Below are 17,168 nucleotides of genomic sequence, written 5' to 3' on the forward strand. Positions count from 1 at the left end.
TTAAGAAATCGACATCAGACGGGAGTAGCCGTTCAACAACAACTTCTACAAGTTCGAAGGGAGCCAATAAGCGAGTGACAGGCAGGAGACGTCTTGCCGAAAGAAGATTAAAGCATTACAAGCCAGCAAATGGCCCAAAACTGGAACGGCATCATAAAGTTGCCCGATTACGATACGCCCGTAATCATACAGAATGGGGTGAGGACGAATGGGGCAGAGTGATGTACTCAGATGAGTCATAATTCATGCTGTACCATCGTGATGAGAGGAAAAGAGTATACCGACAACCAGGAGAACATTTTTCACAAGTATGTTTTGAAGAAAAAGTGGCACACGTCGCAGGCAGCTTTTGCGTGCGGGTGGGTATCTCTGCAGAGGGTCGAATAGCGTTAGTTCCAATCGAGAACGTGAACCTAACTACTGTGAGATACACCAATGAGGTCCTCAATGAACATGCTGGTCCATTTTTGGCCAATATGGGCGAGAATGCAATGTTCATGCACGATAATGCACGGGCGCACACTGCTCAAGTTGTAAATGAGTATCTTCATGACGTAGGAATCCACAAAATGGAGTGGCCTGCAAGGAGCCCCGGTTTGAATCTTATTGAGCATGCTTGGGACGAGCTTGACAGACCTGTGAGAGACCGAGTTCCACCTCCAATTACACTTCGTGGCTTGAAAGAGGCGCTCATCAAAGAATAGGAGAACATTCCTCAGCATATGCTGAGGAAACTGGTATTCAGCATACCCAATCGCGTAGAAGCTGTATTGAGAGCACGTGGAGGAAACACCAAGTACTGAGTTATCAAAATACCACGTTTACTTCTAATAAACGCATAATTAGAGATTTTATTTTATTTGCCAAATGCCCCATTTTTTGAAAAACATTGATTTTAATTTTTTATTACAATATTTAAGTTTTTACATGGGAATATTCTGATGCGCAATTAAATATTCTTCAATATTGCAGAAGGCATCATTAAGCTAGCATTTTCCGTTTAGGAGTAATTTGATGTTATATCAGTGGAACTATTTCATTGCCCGGCAGTGTATTATCGTTGGTGTCAGGTTTAAGTAAGTAAGGATATTTCAAAATGCATACTCTAGTAATACTTAATGTGTGCTTGACTTAGTTTCAGCAAAAATTTGTCGAATTTATTTATCTCCTTTTGTAGATATCAACATTAAATACCGTTTAAAAAGTGCCACATTCCTCTGTCTGTATTCTTGTTTTTTTTGCAAGCTGATATCTACAATACAAAATGCTGCAAAAAAAAAAAAAAAAAAACACGCACTCACGCCTTGTACTAATGTACTCCCTTGCGGGGTAGGCAGAGGTACATTGCTGCACCCACTTTTCGCCAGCTGCAAAAACAAGTGGGTACTTATAATTTTATCTGGCTCTGCGCTCGCGTGATCGTGTGACAGTAACTGACAGCGGCCGCCAGCCTGCTGCATACTCATTCTACTAATTCTGGGATAAACGCTACAGTACAAACAATCCTTAAACGTACGGAACTTTAGTTTTAAATGCAGAGCGTTTTTTGTAGTTCTTGGTGCCCAAGAATGAATAGCTGAAGCGAACTTAAAGTGGCAATGGCAGATGAGAATGATAGTAGAGTACTAAGCTCCTACACAGAGCTTAGAAAGTATGTCTCCATTTGTCTCGTTCGGGAAATCCCTATCACTGGTTGTTGCCAAATATACAAGTCGTTAATTTAGTAAGAACGGCTTTACTGAATCTGTTCGTATTTCAGCTTTATTTCACGTGAAAATTATCTGTTATGTCTGTGTGTGTCCGAATGTGTGTGTGCGAACTCGACCTAAATACCGGCTCAAATTACTATTTTATTATTCCTGGAAAACTTTTGTTTTTGTTTCACAGTTTCACCTATGTTGTCTACAAAATTCAGATATTTGTATACAGGAATATAATTGACTTTCAAAAACACCTCCAAAACACCGAGCTAGCCTACTCAAGTTCAACCAACAAATAACAAAACCGCACAACAACCAAAACATATCCGCCATATCAAAGCCAACAGACCAAAAGTGACCAAGTGCGCGTCCATATCGCGTTGTTTCCTCTCCATCGCTGCGTGAGTGGGTGCAGTGTGAGTCCCCAGCGATGGTGGTGCAGTGATGAGCCGCGATGGCGTGGCCGGGGGGCACGCCCGACTCCGGGGACCTGCCGCTGCGGCCGGTCGCCAGCGAAGACACCTTGCTGAGCGCCGGGCCGCCCACCGACGAGGCCAACACTCCGAGTAAGTATGCTATGATTTTTTTTTGTTGTAGATAGAAGTGTCTGTATTTTAGGGAGCCGATTCTGTTGGAATCCACCTGCAAATCTCCGCGGCAGGCTTCCCATCCGGTTGTGGGCCAAGCAATGCGGCACTAAATACAAATGAATAAGATTTATCATAGCCTCCGTCACTAGAAACTACCAGAGTTTCAATATTCTGACATAAGTAATTTTGGACCAGTCAACATGAAATAGTAGTGTTGGTCTTTAGTGTTGTTTACTACCTATGTATATCCTACTAAGTATAAATAATTCAACATTAATAAACTTAATCAAAATATTTTGTAGAACTGATAATGATTACTTAATTACTTGAGAACTTCAAAGTCTTAATCTATAGACTAAATTCTAATATAACCTTTGAAGCATTGATAACAATGAAATATTCGAAATGCCTATAAAACAATATTATCACGATCTTGTATTTCTACGACTAAAGGGTTCTATTAGATATCTATCTAAGTATTAACACACACGCACTCACGCCTTGTACTAATGTACTCCCTTGCGGGGTAGGCAGAGGTGCATTGCTGCACCCACTTTTCGCCAGAGTGTTATGTTAGTCCCAATGTAATAGGGGGCGGGCCTATTGCCATTTTACGGGCACATCCAAGACCCGAGAACAATTATATGTGTTTAAACAAATATCTGCCCCGGCCGGGAATCGAACCCGGGACCTTCGGCTCAGTAGTCAGGTCACTAACCACTACGCCATTCGGTCTAAGTATTAACTATTTAGTAAACAGTAATTTATCTGTCTGATTCATCATGGATCCGAAATTGATTCTTATCTAAGATTCTTCTATTCCAATACCACAGATTCAAGTAACTATTGAGAGGTTAATCAATCAAAAACTATGAGCACATTCATCATTATTTACAGTCGATTTTAGCTTCGGTTAGCTAATTCAACTGTAAAGTTATGACTTACCAGAGTTACCAGTTATTAGGTAAACATTGGCAATCTCTGGAGACGTCTACATGCATATTATTCGGTACAATATTAACATGCAAGGAGATGGAATTCCCTTTGACTGCACGAGCTCGTACTACGATACCTCCCGACTTGCCAGGAGTAATTGGAACCCGTTGCTAGGTCCTCTAGGAGGATTCATATTGAAATGTATTTATGTATAATTTGATTTTCAACTGAGATTAAATTACATTTTCATCGAGTTTGCAAAAATTGATTCATCTGTCTTGACAGTTATAGAGACTGTTTGATTTTTTAGAAATCCGTTGCGATAGTTCTGGAAAACTCGAAAAATGTATTCCAAAATTATACCTTCTTGTCTCAGATTTAGTAGTAACACTCTTCAGAGACAGTCAGGTAATTTAGGTGTTGGATATAACATTATTAGAAAGTTAATTAACGGGGCCTACTTAATTAATATCCTGCTTATATACCTACTTGCCTAATGAATTAACTTATCAATTAAACCTTCATTATATCTACCTCAGCTTTATAGCTTCCTTATTTGATCATATTAACCTCCGTCAAACCAACACCATCAGCGGAAATCTTACACGAACAAAACCTACCTAATTACCTGCGTCTAGCTCCCAATGTCACAATGCAGACTTAATTACAGGAGCACAACAACAAAATTTAAGCCAATACACGCGGCGCCCCCAAAACTGATTACAGCCTTACACAACACGGCCGGCAGTCTGCTGTAAGTGGCATTAGCCTGCTAGGGCTTCGCCCCCGCCCAGTGGCAGCGCGGCCGCCGCGTCTTCAACATGTTGGTGCAAATTCTCATCTTCATGTACATCGCCACCTGCCTCCTGTTCTACGCAGTGCACGTCATAGACTACTATCTGACAGAGTTCTGAGTGTGTGTGGTGTGCCGGGGACATGTTTGATGCTGTGCAAGCCTCGCTCAAGTGGTTTACTATACTTGGTGAGTGTTGATAGATTACAGGTGTGCCTATGTATAGATAGTGTGTCAGTCGTCGTAGGTGATACAGTTTAAAGATTAGCTAGTCAGCGTTTTACACTAGCTGAACGCGGCGGACGTTTAATAGGAATAATCTACAGCCGGTACGTCGATACTGTTCTTTCGGGCACCCATCGGCACTCAACTTCTGAACAGTATATTTTTTTTAGCATTTAGTTTACATAAGGCCCTACACGCGCTTCCAAAAATGTGGTTCTAACGTTTTTGTTGTGTGGTTCTTACATACTTTATTTAAGCATCAGATAGTATTCGGTGTTAGCATCTAGCACTGCCTGCAAGCGTTCACGGCCTCTCGCAAGATGCTATTAGTTATGATAAAATATCGAGATTGCCCTTACAGAGCTGAGTCTAGCCCAGTGGCAACATGAACATCCGATATAAGAATAATCGCCTTTTGTCGTATATTTCTAGGCGGTAATTTTAAAGCACTTACTGTACATTGTTCTTCGTGCCTGAAAAAAAGCTTCTCTATAAAAGCTTCATAGGTCTCTTAAAACTTGTTAGTATATTAGTTATTATTACATATATGTACCTGTATGGCCCTTTGAACAAGCACTACAAACTGCAATACCTCCAAACAATAGCTCAGAATGCGCTATTCCTCCATTTGTGTACCCTTTCCATCTCACTGATGTAGAACAAGGGACACTTTCACAAAAGGTAACTTTTCAATAACATCGCTGCACTAGGGACGCAGATTTGTCTATAAGCACTATAGGTATATCATCAATCAGAGATCGATTCACAAGCAATAAAATATGGAGACGATAAACAGTTTTTATAAAATTCTAAGATTTCGAATCACTTCTTTCCGCAGACTAGCATGGTTGGTATGCTCTTAACTACCTCAAAATACGAATTACCTCCCTGCTACGGATGCCCATACCACTATAATTTTAATGTTGAAATAAAATCCTAAACTAAAATTCAGTAAAGCCAATTATTAATGCACCTGTCTAAACTTCACATAAGTAAGTTACTTACTGGGAAAGTGTATGACCAGCAATAGAACCGCTGATGTGCTTACTGTGCTTCTGGCGAAGAATAGAGAGGAGAACCGCCAACCTCCAATAGTGGAGTGTCACTTAAAGGAGAAGATATAGGTAAAATAAGGTGGATCTTACATTGCCAGCCACATTTGGGCGACCTCGGCAGACGTATGTACAATTCTGCCACATGTACGCTGACTTGTTCGTATTAATGAGATAATGCATGCAGACCGCCTTGGCCTTGCGAAGCCCCGCGCGCGGCGGAAGCAGGTTCCGGGTTCGAATCTGACTGCTGTTTATGTCCATTGGAAAATTTTATGCGATATGCGATGATATTTTGGTTCAGAATGACACTTCGTTCGTTATGTTTTACGTAGGTACTAACCCCATTATTCATAATCAAGTTACTGGACGCTTTAGCTATTGAACTTTTTTGTCCCTCTCTGTCAAAGAACCAATTGTTCTCTGTCAGAGAGTGACAGAACAGTTCAATAACTAAAGCGTCCACTAACTTTTTTATGAATAAGGGGGTAACTCTACGAAGTTAGGTTTAGTTCGAACCTAATTTAACCTTTTACTAAATCAGTTATTTATAATATCGGTTCTAGGTATTTTCATATATGTAATACTATGCGCCGTATGTAACACAACAAACATTTAGAAGTAAAATACCAATTTGTTCATGCAATTTAAAAACAAATTGAAACTACTACTTACATACAGAGGCACACACCAATAGTTTCCGTGAAGTCCTTTGTGGCTGCAGTGTGTCGGAGGGAAACTAACGCAATCCAACTTTCTGCACTTTCTGCTATTTCATTTGGTGGAGTCGTTCCTGCACCGCGGCTGCATACGAGCTGGCTCTTGTTAGAAGTACTTAGTTAGGTAATAGGTAGGTACTTCAAGAACATATGCATTTTACAAAAACTAAAGAAAAGTATTTTATGGTTAAAATTTAATGAACAACGAAACTAAAATCAGGAAATATCTCTCGTGTTATGAAGTTCTTTTTTAACTGCCAGTTTCTATATCTCTATCTATCCATAACTGGTAGTTACTTTCATACGATTTTGACATAATCAAAAGCATAGAATAACGAGACTAGCACTTGTACTTGTTATTCTATGTCAAAAGTAAAAATCGTATGAAAGAAACTACCAGTTACAGATAGATAGAGTTATAGAAACTGGCAGTAAGTAGGTACCTACCTACTCAGTTTTAAACTTTGCTTATGTATAACATAAAAATGTATGCGTGTATTTCCCACATTTCTCTCGCGGCTTGACAACGGCAATTTCCAAACATATCTAATGGTCTTAGAAAATGGAGCTAACGTCAGCTAAAAATGTACTTTGGCAGCATTCCAAATAAGGCTTGCATAGGTGATGAGGTCCAAGCAACAGGGGCAGCGTACGCGGCATGTCATCTTTATCGACGTAGATAAACTCGTTTACTGGACAATGCACTTCCCGCCATCATATGATCCATCAGTGAACCAAATCGACTAAAGTTAATTTCATTTAGGTACTTACTGCCAGTTTCAATAACTCTATCTATCGATTGCTGACATTACTTTCATATGGATTTGACATAATGCTACTTTTTATGTGTCCAAATCGTATGATAGTAACTGTCAGCTATCGAAAGATAGAGTATTGAAACTGGCAGTAAAGAGCAGTGACAAGATACTAAAGTGTCATCCTAATCATCATCAGTCAGCAATTAGTTATCTGACTAATCCATCCACCACAGTGAAAAACAGTAGTATTGTCGGCAAATCGGTCTTTGTCGCCGACACGCTAAACAGAAAACATGGTGAATACGTAATTACGACAAACAATAACATTGCAAGCGGCAGACCAACTAATTCAGTAGTTACTTTCAGGGAAAGTTGAAATTAAACCATGCCTGCGGAGGGTGATTCGTGTCACAAAAAACAACTTCGTTTTCATCTCGTTTTCAGATTTTTACGAACGAGCTATGAAATTGCGATTCACATGGCACTAAAAACCAGCTACATAGTAAGATCGTTTCGAGATCGCAAAATGAATGAACGGAATGGAGAATGACGCGATTCATGTAATTTTTGTTGAACTTTTTGATATCGCTTATCTGTCATATTTTGACGTTTTAGCGATTTTAAACTTTCGAAGAAAAGGGTGAAATTGTTAGATCGTTTTCAGAAAATACTGCTAAAAGTGAAATTGACCTTGTACGCATCTCTCCAAGATCTTCAAGCCATTTTTCAGCCGGACAGCCGTCCCTTCGAGATACGTTTCCATCTTTACCGAATTCATAATTTTCCTTTATAGTAAGCTTGTATTAGTGATATTTATTTGATTAGTGTGGGTTTTGGCCTGAGGCCCTCGCAGAATGAGGAAGAATATTTTAACCGAAGGCATACACATTCCCTCAGTGTGCAAATTGTAAGTTAATGAATTAAACACATTGTAATGCATGTATATTTTATTTATTGATAGAACTAATAAATTCTATGAATTATCACAAATACTAAAAAAATATAGGTAGTAATTAGGTCCCTTTACCACTTAATAAAGCTACAGATTAAAGTCTTATTATTTTTCTCATATTCTCTCCTATAGGTTGGCTGGTACAAAATGCTTTTAGCCTTTTGTATAAGTAATTATTAATACTTATATATACAATATTTTGTTAACAATTATTAAACTATTATTGTATATAGGAACTTAGGTAATCAGTAATCACAGGTGCTCCTCTGTTTGAATTGACGCATGAAGAAGAGGAAGAAGAGAGGCGTGAGGTCATTGAAGGCCAGGCGCATGCGCAGGGACGGGATCCTCCCGCGCAGCAGCCGCAGCAGCGCCGCGCGGACCGCGCGCTCCACGCCGGTCGCGGAGCCAGAGCTTCACTGGTCGCGCAACTGCGTCGCCGCTAAAATCTGTGGATTTTCAATTTATAGTTAAAACATATACCTACAAAAATATTTTGTACTTATTCCGATATAAATTATGTATACGTATTATTTTACTTTAAGTCTGGTCTTGATTGTTCCTTTCATTAGCCTAGAAAAGACAAAATGAAAAGTTCAGTATGATATTGTTCTAAAAAATTACAGACAGATACTAAACAAAACTACGCTGTAACATAAATATTCAACACCAGTTTTCCTAAGACATTATTGGGGTAACAATGAAGTTAAATTCTATTCTATTATTTAGCCAAACATTTAGGAATAACCTACCATTTCCATATGAGGAACACCTCCTCAAGAAGCCTCTCATTAACTGCAGCCTGTCTGTTCATTACTTCAGCTAATCAGCTATCATTGTGAGGGCTGAAGCCGTGGCCCTCTCACAACGCAGTTGCTCCTTCTGCTACTCAAGCACATCGGCTGCTGCTTGTGTTTCTAAAACAATTCAAAACAGAAATTGGATACATCGTAAATTACAATACCTTCTTGACTACAACCGGTAACATTTATATTTCAAAAAAAATTGGTTAATACATTGATACTTACATGTCTCAGTCGTATTTCTCTAAGTAAATTAAACTTCCTTTCTTCTTATTTTCCAAAAAAACTACGTTGACACGAAAATGAGCAAAGAAAATCAATGTTTTTATGGAGAAAACATGGCGGCTGTCAAAAGTGCCACAGGTTATGAATTTCTTCAACGTTGAATTAAAAAGCTGTTTCTTGATACTTGCTATCGACACTAATTCCAACAAAATATATTGTAGGAACAAAATTATTTAAAACAATTAGTGGTAGTATTTATAATTTTTGCATGGCAATGAGCCGTTTTCCTTGACGGCTGTCAGTTGAGCTTTTGGGTATGCCGATAGATGGCGTGAAAACGCAGTGTACCAACTGTCAAAAATTACATAGAGAGCAAAGAGTACTAAACTCAGAATAAGAACTCACTAGTTGTGATTAAATGTCGGGTGGTAGCGCGAGCCATCCTTCCGAGGCTCAGACTGCATGTGGCTTGGGATAGTGCTAAGTATTCTGTGAATAGTTCTACCCGCGCCGTTTGAACGGGTGCTGCGTGCGAGAACTGATTTTCTATTTTTATTTATTGTATGATCCTAAATAAGATCCCAAAGAAATACTTACAAGACAAGATGAGAATGTGTGCCGTCGCAACTTGTAAAAATAAAGGACATCATAAATTTCCAAATGATGAAAGCCAGGCGCAACAATGGATTAAGGCGACTCGGATAAATGTGCGAAAAATTGATTGGAAACTGCGAAAAGAATCATGGTTGTGTTCGGATCATTTCATACCAAGTGATTTTCATTCACGTAAGTAAGTTAAATCATTCGCGGTAATGTAAATTAACCATTGTTACATAACATGATAGGCAGCGTTCCCACTACGCCGGACCGGCAGATCTGCCGAAAACCGGACACCGGACAGAGTGTTCACATTACATCGGATCCCGGAAGAAATTCAGACAGTCCTCAGTTGAATTTGGACAATGAATTTGAATTCGTAGTGACAAAACGTTCGGTAGAAATGCCGGGCTCGGCAAAAATGCCGGACCCGGGATAATGTGAATAGCTTCATATAAATTGTACAGCCACTAGCTCTTCCGGCAGATTTACCGGCGCGGCAGATCTGCCGGTCCGGCGTAGTGGGAACGCTGCCTTATATTATCATCATAGAGAAAATAATACTACAATACTACCTACCTACGTCACTTTCACATTTCTTTAGCCTCACAGAATAACATGTGATCTGAGTGTGTTCTGAGGGTTTGACAGTTGGAACAACCCTAGACACTGCCATCTATTTCTCCAAAAAGGAACTTTTTTTTCTTTTTAACAAACGCCTCATTAAAAAAAATATAGTTTCATTCATTTCACTCAAGCCATCCAAATACGAACTAGCGATATGAAAACGAGATCAAAGTATGTGTGCTATGAATCGCGTTTTTAAACATTGCGGATTTCATCTCGTAACTCGTTCGTATCGCTTTACAAATATTTCGGTTGAGATGTGAATCGCGCCCCTGGTCGCCGGCGACTAATGAAGCTAGGCAACAACGATTGAGTTCGCACTTGTTTGTTCTTGTTCGGGACTAGAAGTATGTGTTCCATTCAATTAAAGTTATAATTATAATAAGGGAAATAGTAGTGAGGGGTGAAAATGGTATAGTAGGCCGTAAATACCCTTGGATTTGGAAATCACCTAGAGTAGATTTGGCTACGACGCGGCGTAGCAGTCTGCGTCGTAGCAAGTACTACGACGGCGTAGCAAAGCAGCTGCCATCGACATGGACACAAAAATTTAAATTTATAATTATCATTATTATCGTCATCATCAAATATGCCATATGACTAAACTTCTCCACACTGTAGATTATTCTGTAAGTGTAAGTGGCCTGAATTCACCATTGAAAAATATCCGGCTTATCCAAGAGAAAAAGTCGTCTCTATTTAAGTACTCATCGAGACTCGAAAGTAAGCAACATCAACTTATTCTGGTAGAATAGAAGGTTTTTCCTTCAATGGAATCCGGCCATAATATACGTTAGAATTAAGTTTCCTTTTTAAAAACTACGAGTACTGAAATAAGTGTAAAATAATAATACTCATTTATAAACTGAAAACCTAAGTTATGCGATTAAGTTTCAGGAGTTAGTTCGATCTCGTGTAGAACTTCGGGAACAATAGCTAAACGAACATCATCATAGCATATATTCATCTTAGCGTGAAGGCCACTATAGTTTGACGTCATAGTTAAAGGATTAGTCACTCAATGAAGATAACTTGCAGATGTACTACACTCACGGGCGATGAAAAAGTTCTCGTGAGAAAATCACCAATTTAGTCATTATGCAGAAAAAACTAGCTCAATATTGCCATCTGCGATATTTAAGAACATTTAACCGCGCATCAGGATATTACCAACTTAAAACGTAAAGATTTTGGTCAAATTTCCTACTAAATGTTATTGAAATAATGGGTTATTGTGTGTAAGTATTTTATAAGTGGAACTGTTTCTTTGCCCGTCGTGTATAATAAATATACGAGTGTCGTTCAGTAGATACGTCTTCTTGAGGAACCGAGTAGTGGGTACTTATTAGACAAGCCAGAAATAGTAACTTTAATGTTCCTACCTGTATTGAAGTCCTTTGTGAGACCGTATTATTAATATTATATTATAACTATTATAAGGGAGGCTTAAAAGCGGGCATGGTATTAATATTAATAGATCCTATTGTACACTAGATCCTTGTAATTTCACCACCCACGTTTAATACAGTATGTATATTACGCGCCAAATAATGATTCTAATGTTTTAGCATGAGACTTTTGCCTAGATACAAGGCAACCTAGAGTATCTAGGTACTGACCTAGACCTTGCTATATAAAGTGAATAAGTACCTAGATCTATAAGTCAATGGCTATAACAGCTGTTAGGTTACCTACTTACTGTCCACATGCAGTTTATCTATCTATACACTTATGGGACAAACACATCGCGCGGTGTTAAATCGATTACATACATACATAGGTATATAATATACCTAGGTGTAGGTATTTATCGTTTGTTTTCTGCTGGCAGCGGACTGTGACACGTCGCTTGAAGCCAATTACCGGATTCGGGTCATTTAAGCCGACATCAGTTTGGCGCCCAACGCGGGATCGTGGTCATTATGAAACAAGCTTTACTATGTAATTCTACGCATTTTGTCGGCTAGGTACCTGTTTTATGATGTTTGGTTTGGTTTTACTGCTATCCGGATGGACGCTGGAAGGTCACTCTAGTTATCTAATAAATGGCTGCTGTGCTAATTAACTACGATTATTTCGTTGCATTAAACGTAGGCGATTGCGTTAGGTACAGCTTTCGTTCGTTCGTTGTTGTCTAGCTGGAGTAAACCACCTGCTCTTTTAACTTTGAATCCTGAAGCCTGGCGGTTTATTTTATTTATTTAATCATGGAACACCAGTAGAACTAATGAATAGGTACTTAAAAGTACCTAACTAGTTACAACTCATTTTATACATTGATCTTAGACTTAGAAGGAAGCGTATTCTACATCTACAGCACATGTGATATTCTCCTTCAACTATATTCGTTGTCGCATCCGACTTTTTACTAATGACGACAGTCTACTTTATTTTTTTCATACTTACACGAGCCGCCCGCGCCTGGCTTCCCACGGGTGCAAAGCTGATGCTAAACAAAAAAAAGTGATGTTACTATGCATAAACCTTCCTCTTGAATCACAGAAAATCTTTACCTAGTTAGGGACAGAGAAACTATGTACCTTCTAGTAACAAACAAAATAAGTCATTAATTTATAAATGCTGGTCACACTAAAATTTTGTTAAAATGTATTTCTTTTCTGGCAACCCTTTCCTGTCAAAGTTAGTGTGTCTATTTTTCGATGGGGGCGCTGCAGTCAATTTAATATAGGGATGTTACTATGTTGCATTTGAACATTTATCGATATTTTTTTTTATCTTCTGGAACCTTTTGTGACTTCACGTCATGGTGACTTTTTGTATTAATTGAAATATTATGTCGGTAGTTTGTTTCAAACTTGTATTGCTATTAAACAGGTTATACAGTTACCTATTTTAATAATTATATATCTAATCCAACAAACCGTAGTAATTGTGTTTATTCCAAATTTACCTTCGTTTTACCATCAGTTTACACAGTCCGCTAATTCCCTATAAATAACCTTGTCCGAGCACTCGGTCAATTGCTGGCCGTTCATTGGTCAAGGATTAGCCAAGGATACTGTCTCGCCACTCGTCTCAGTACGTGTAATAGAGAGTAAGGTCGGGTGTCGGGTACAAGGAGGCCTTTGTGACTTCAACTACGACCTATCCTTTGGGAGATTCTCACATGCCCAATATGCGCACAGCATAAATACAGACTCTAAGAACCTTCGTTTTTGAACCTCGTTAAAATAAAAAATAATACTACTATCGACTTCGTTAAAATAAAAAATAATACTATTATCGACTTAGCTTTGAGTTTATTTTGGTAAAAAAACGCGAGAAATACAATAAACACATCACTATTCCTTCTGTCATCCAAACAAACTTCGTATCTTACTTAGCGTAGGCGGCCGCGATTCGAGAAATCGATACAAAATACTCGCGCATATACACACATGTGTTGTGAATTGTGATGTCAAATATTCGGGCTTTTATACTAGTTTTTTGAATGTATCTACACATTGCGATTTTAATGTAGCTGCTTCTGTAAAAGTGCGAGTTTACCTTCGACGGCGCAGGCCAAGAAAACACCCATCTCTGAATGATGTCGGAATTGTGCCGTTATTGTTCTTGTTGTGTATTTTTACGCGTGGACCCTTCGCCAGCGACGCCGCCGACGCCCCGGCAGTGATATTGTGTGTCAAATGTAGTGTTTAGCACGGGTGTAGACGGGTTTAGTGTGAATGTGTACAACTAGTCGGGAAGATGGATTACAATTTCCGTCGCATGTCGACGTTCGTGAGGGAACACAACCCCATGGCGCCGCTGACCCGCCTCTACCGAGCCATGGTGCTGAAGATGAACCAGCGTAAGTACCTACCAGCCTGGCCTGGTCTAGCCTGGCCCAGCCCGGGCTCGGGCGGACTCACCTGAGAACTCAACAGGTGCAGCTAGACTATAGCTATCTGAGTCTGATGTGTGTTTATTGATTGCAGTCTGTCAGGTTTGGACAACAAACAATAACCTATTATCTTCAAAAGTTAAACAAAAATTCTAACTAAAGCCAATTTCACACATTATAAACTAGCTTGCTAGGAGATTTGTAACATTGGCAGTGTTGTTTTTATCTCTTTACTGTTCTGAATGTTAAATTACTTTTAAACATTTATGATAAATGTACAAGTTTTAATCTACTTACTTACCAAATTGAAATCATATCTTATATGAATCTTAATTGAAAACATAAATATTCCCTCCCTGATTATAATTGGCAAAAGAAAGAAAGAAAGAAAAAGATTTTATTTGGTGCTGCACAAATACACCGAAAAATACAACAAAGCATCAGATCTATACAAAAAACTAAATTTTATCTCAGAATTCACATTCTGCTAAATTTAATAGCTTTCTAGTGAATGCAAATGTACATTGAAATGTATCTCATGTGTTAAGCTCGCTTTATACTCACTATTAAAACTACTGGTGGGCTCTGCACTACACTCTTGTATTTGCTCCGTCTTGTGTAGTTTTGTCAATTGTCTGGACCGCTTTAGTCACATCTGCCTTTCCCTTTGGGAATTACAGCCATAATATTAATTATAGCATAAATATGTGTACATTTCATATTATTTGCTCAGCTGGCTAAGCAACTTAGTATAGACATTACACAGCTCCAGTTAATATGCAAAAACTGAAAATTGCTTACTATCTCTTAAATAAATATCCACTCAGATGCTTACATTACAATATGACACTGCTGGCCACCCTTAACCAATAATAATAATAATAATAGTAAGTGTCACATTTCATATAGATTAATGTTGTCAAAAGGGCCTCTACATGTTGGCCTTGGCCCCATGCACGCCTTCCAAATGTCCGGGACCCCATGGTCCCGAGATGGAAAAACAACAACATAATAATAATATGTGGGGACACCTCACACACGGCCATCCTACCCCAAGCTAGGCAGAGCCGGACAGCTGATATATCTACACAAATACATAGATAGATAAATATTCAATATAAATATCAACACCCAAGACCCGAGTACAAATATCTGTCATTAAACAAATATCTGCCCCAGCCGGGAATGGAACCCGGGACCTTCGGCATAGCAGTCAGGGCCACTAACCACTACGCCATTTGACCGTCAATGTCATGCAACCAGCATTGCTGACCTCATCACAACCAGTAGCTTACCACTTTTGTGGTGATGATACCAGATTATATACTTGCCAACTACGCTGACGCCAATACTTGCCCTATAGGGCAGATATTTGTAGCAGGCTGTATTGATAGCAGTATCAGTCCACAGAGCTTGCCACAAGTCCTAAAAGAATGTCAATAAAATATTAATAGAAAAATGTAACTCTTATGCTATACAATCTCTAATGGTGGTCTCTAATGTGTAGTTTGACCTTGACCTGTGAACTTTCTCTCTTGTGAACTGATTTAGTACTCAATCATAGATTTAAGGAATATAAACCCGTCAAATTTCAATTTCCTTTCAAAATGCTTTGACTGTTGTTCCCAAATTTAATGTAGTAAAAATCCTATACATGCACTATCCCCCATGCTATAGAGCATAGTGTACATTAGGTACTTATATTAAATTGCCCTTTATACATAATGTATTGTATACCCAATATTATATTCTATGTAAATTGCAATTCAATTTGTCAAACAACCTGTTTGCTTATCATGTTACACACAGCCACTCCCAGGTGTTTAATGTACATGTACATAAACACGGTTCTACCTTTTTTGGCATAAGATTTATTTGCCTAATCTCGTATTGCATAGTAACGTTTGGTCAAAGTCTCGTTACGCCGAAAATCGTATGGCATAAATCTCGTTTAGTAAAAAGTTATTTCGCATAACATTGTTTAGCCTAATAATGGTATTGCAAAATCTTGAATAGCCTAATAATGCTATGGCATAGGTTTATACAAAGTAATAATATTCGTTTGGCTTTAACTTTGACGGAGCGTCTCCCTACATAGCGCAAACTGGTGCCTTGTACTGTTTCCGCTGTTTGGAAAACTTTGGTTTCCATTCGCTTTGGTTTTGATGAACATGTGCACCTAACACGCTCCTCCTCGCTTTGCTCGTCGTCGCACCTATTTTTAGGTTTCGATCTCATGGGGTTTGTAATAATTATATTGGTCTTTAACTTTCGATTTTTTGATCATACAATATCGTGATTTTCGGGATGTAGGAGAAAAATATCACAATTTGTACATTTACTACATACTTAATATATATATTATTTATTAAGATAACATTAGGAGAAACAAGATTATACATAGGTATAGACGAACATAAATTTGAGCAAACGAAACTTAGGTGTTTAAAGATTGTGCCTAAAGAGTTTTAGACGAAACGAGCCTTATGCCACACGAGTCTTGGCAAAGTGATGGTTCGGCCAAAAAAGTTTAGACCATACGAGTTATGCGAAATGAGTTTTGGTCAATAAAGATTATGCCAGATGAGAGGAACCCACATAAACACATACACATACACCTAGTGCTACAACAACAGGCCATATATATATGTTACTGTAAAAGCCCGAACAACGGTAAATCCTAGGATTTACCAGTAAATCTTAGGATTTACCAACATGAGTTGGTAAATGTAAGGATTTGTGAAAATGGGTCATTTTTTTCGGACTTTTACCATTAGAATTTGGTAAATGCTAGGTTTTACCACTGACACCTAGTAAAAGTTGGTTTTGGGAATAAAACAAAGATTAATTATTACCTATTCATTTATTTCAATCAAAAACTTAAATTATTTTCTTTCAGAATTTATATTATTTTTTATGAACAGTCATTTTAAAACCTTTAAATCAACATAATTATTTTAACAATGTGTAATAATCATATATTTTTTTCATTTTGTAATTATTATCCACATCTAAATTATTTCCTAAATAGTTAAAATAAAAACTATTAAAATGTCTTCTCAAAAACATAACAGAATCGATATTATATATTTTTTTTTGTTAATTATTGGCATTTATTAGTAGGTACAGAAATATACTTGTTGAAAACAAATTAGCTTGTAACTTAACAAATAAATTGAGAAAAAAACAAAAGATAATTACCTACCTATTATTAAAGATAGGTAGCTAGGTTAAAAAAAATACTTGTTACAACACGGAGTGCTGTTATGGCATTTTGAATTACAAAGTAATCCTGATGACTTGCAAGTGCATTTCTTCGACGAGCATTTTTTGAGACAGTTACATTT

At 38.1% G+C, this 17,168-nt stretch overlaps 1 protein-coding gene and 1 long non-coding RNA gene across 9 annotated transcripts in view; one reads left to right on the plus strand and one right to left on the minus strand.

Moving 5' to 3' along the window:
* LOC105381227 (probable phospholipid-transporting ATPase IA) overlaps positions 1-17,168 on the plus strand; it is a 92,353-nt gene that overhangs the window by 31,059 nt on the left and 44,126 nt on the right. Inside the window, exon 2 of one of the 8 annotated variants that reach the window (XM_048624959.1) lies at positions 1,888-2,266. The exons of 5 other annotated variants lie outside the window; for them this stretch is intronic. In XM_048624959.1, the coding sequence (XP_048480916.1) occupies positions 2,155-2,266 (112 nt within the window). In that variant the 5' untranslated portion in view covers positions 1,888-2,154. Of the gene's footprint in view, positions 1-1,770; positions 2,267-13,286; positions 13,789-17,168 lie in introns of those variants that run through there. 2 more of the 8 variants (XM_048624960.1, XM_048624961.1) reach the window with 2 other exon arrangements.
* LOC125489331 lies at positions 7,662-8,747 on the minus strand. Its single transcript, XR_007266898.1, has 2 exons — positions 8,478-8,747; positions 7,662-8,174 (listed from the first exon to the last, which is right to left on the minus strand). It is a non-coding gene; the product is annotated as an uncharacterized LOC125489331 (long non-coding RNA).

Source organism: Plutella xylostella, chromosome 13 (assembly GCF_932276165.1).
Source record: "Plutella xylostella chromosome 13, ilPluXylo3.1, whole genome shotgun sequence".
In the NCBI taxonomy this organism is placed as follows: Eukaryota; Metazoa; Arthropoda; class Insecta; order Lepidoptera; family Plutellidae; genus Plutella; species Plutella xylostella.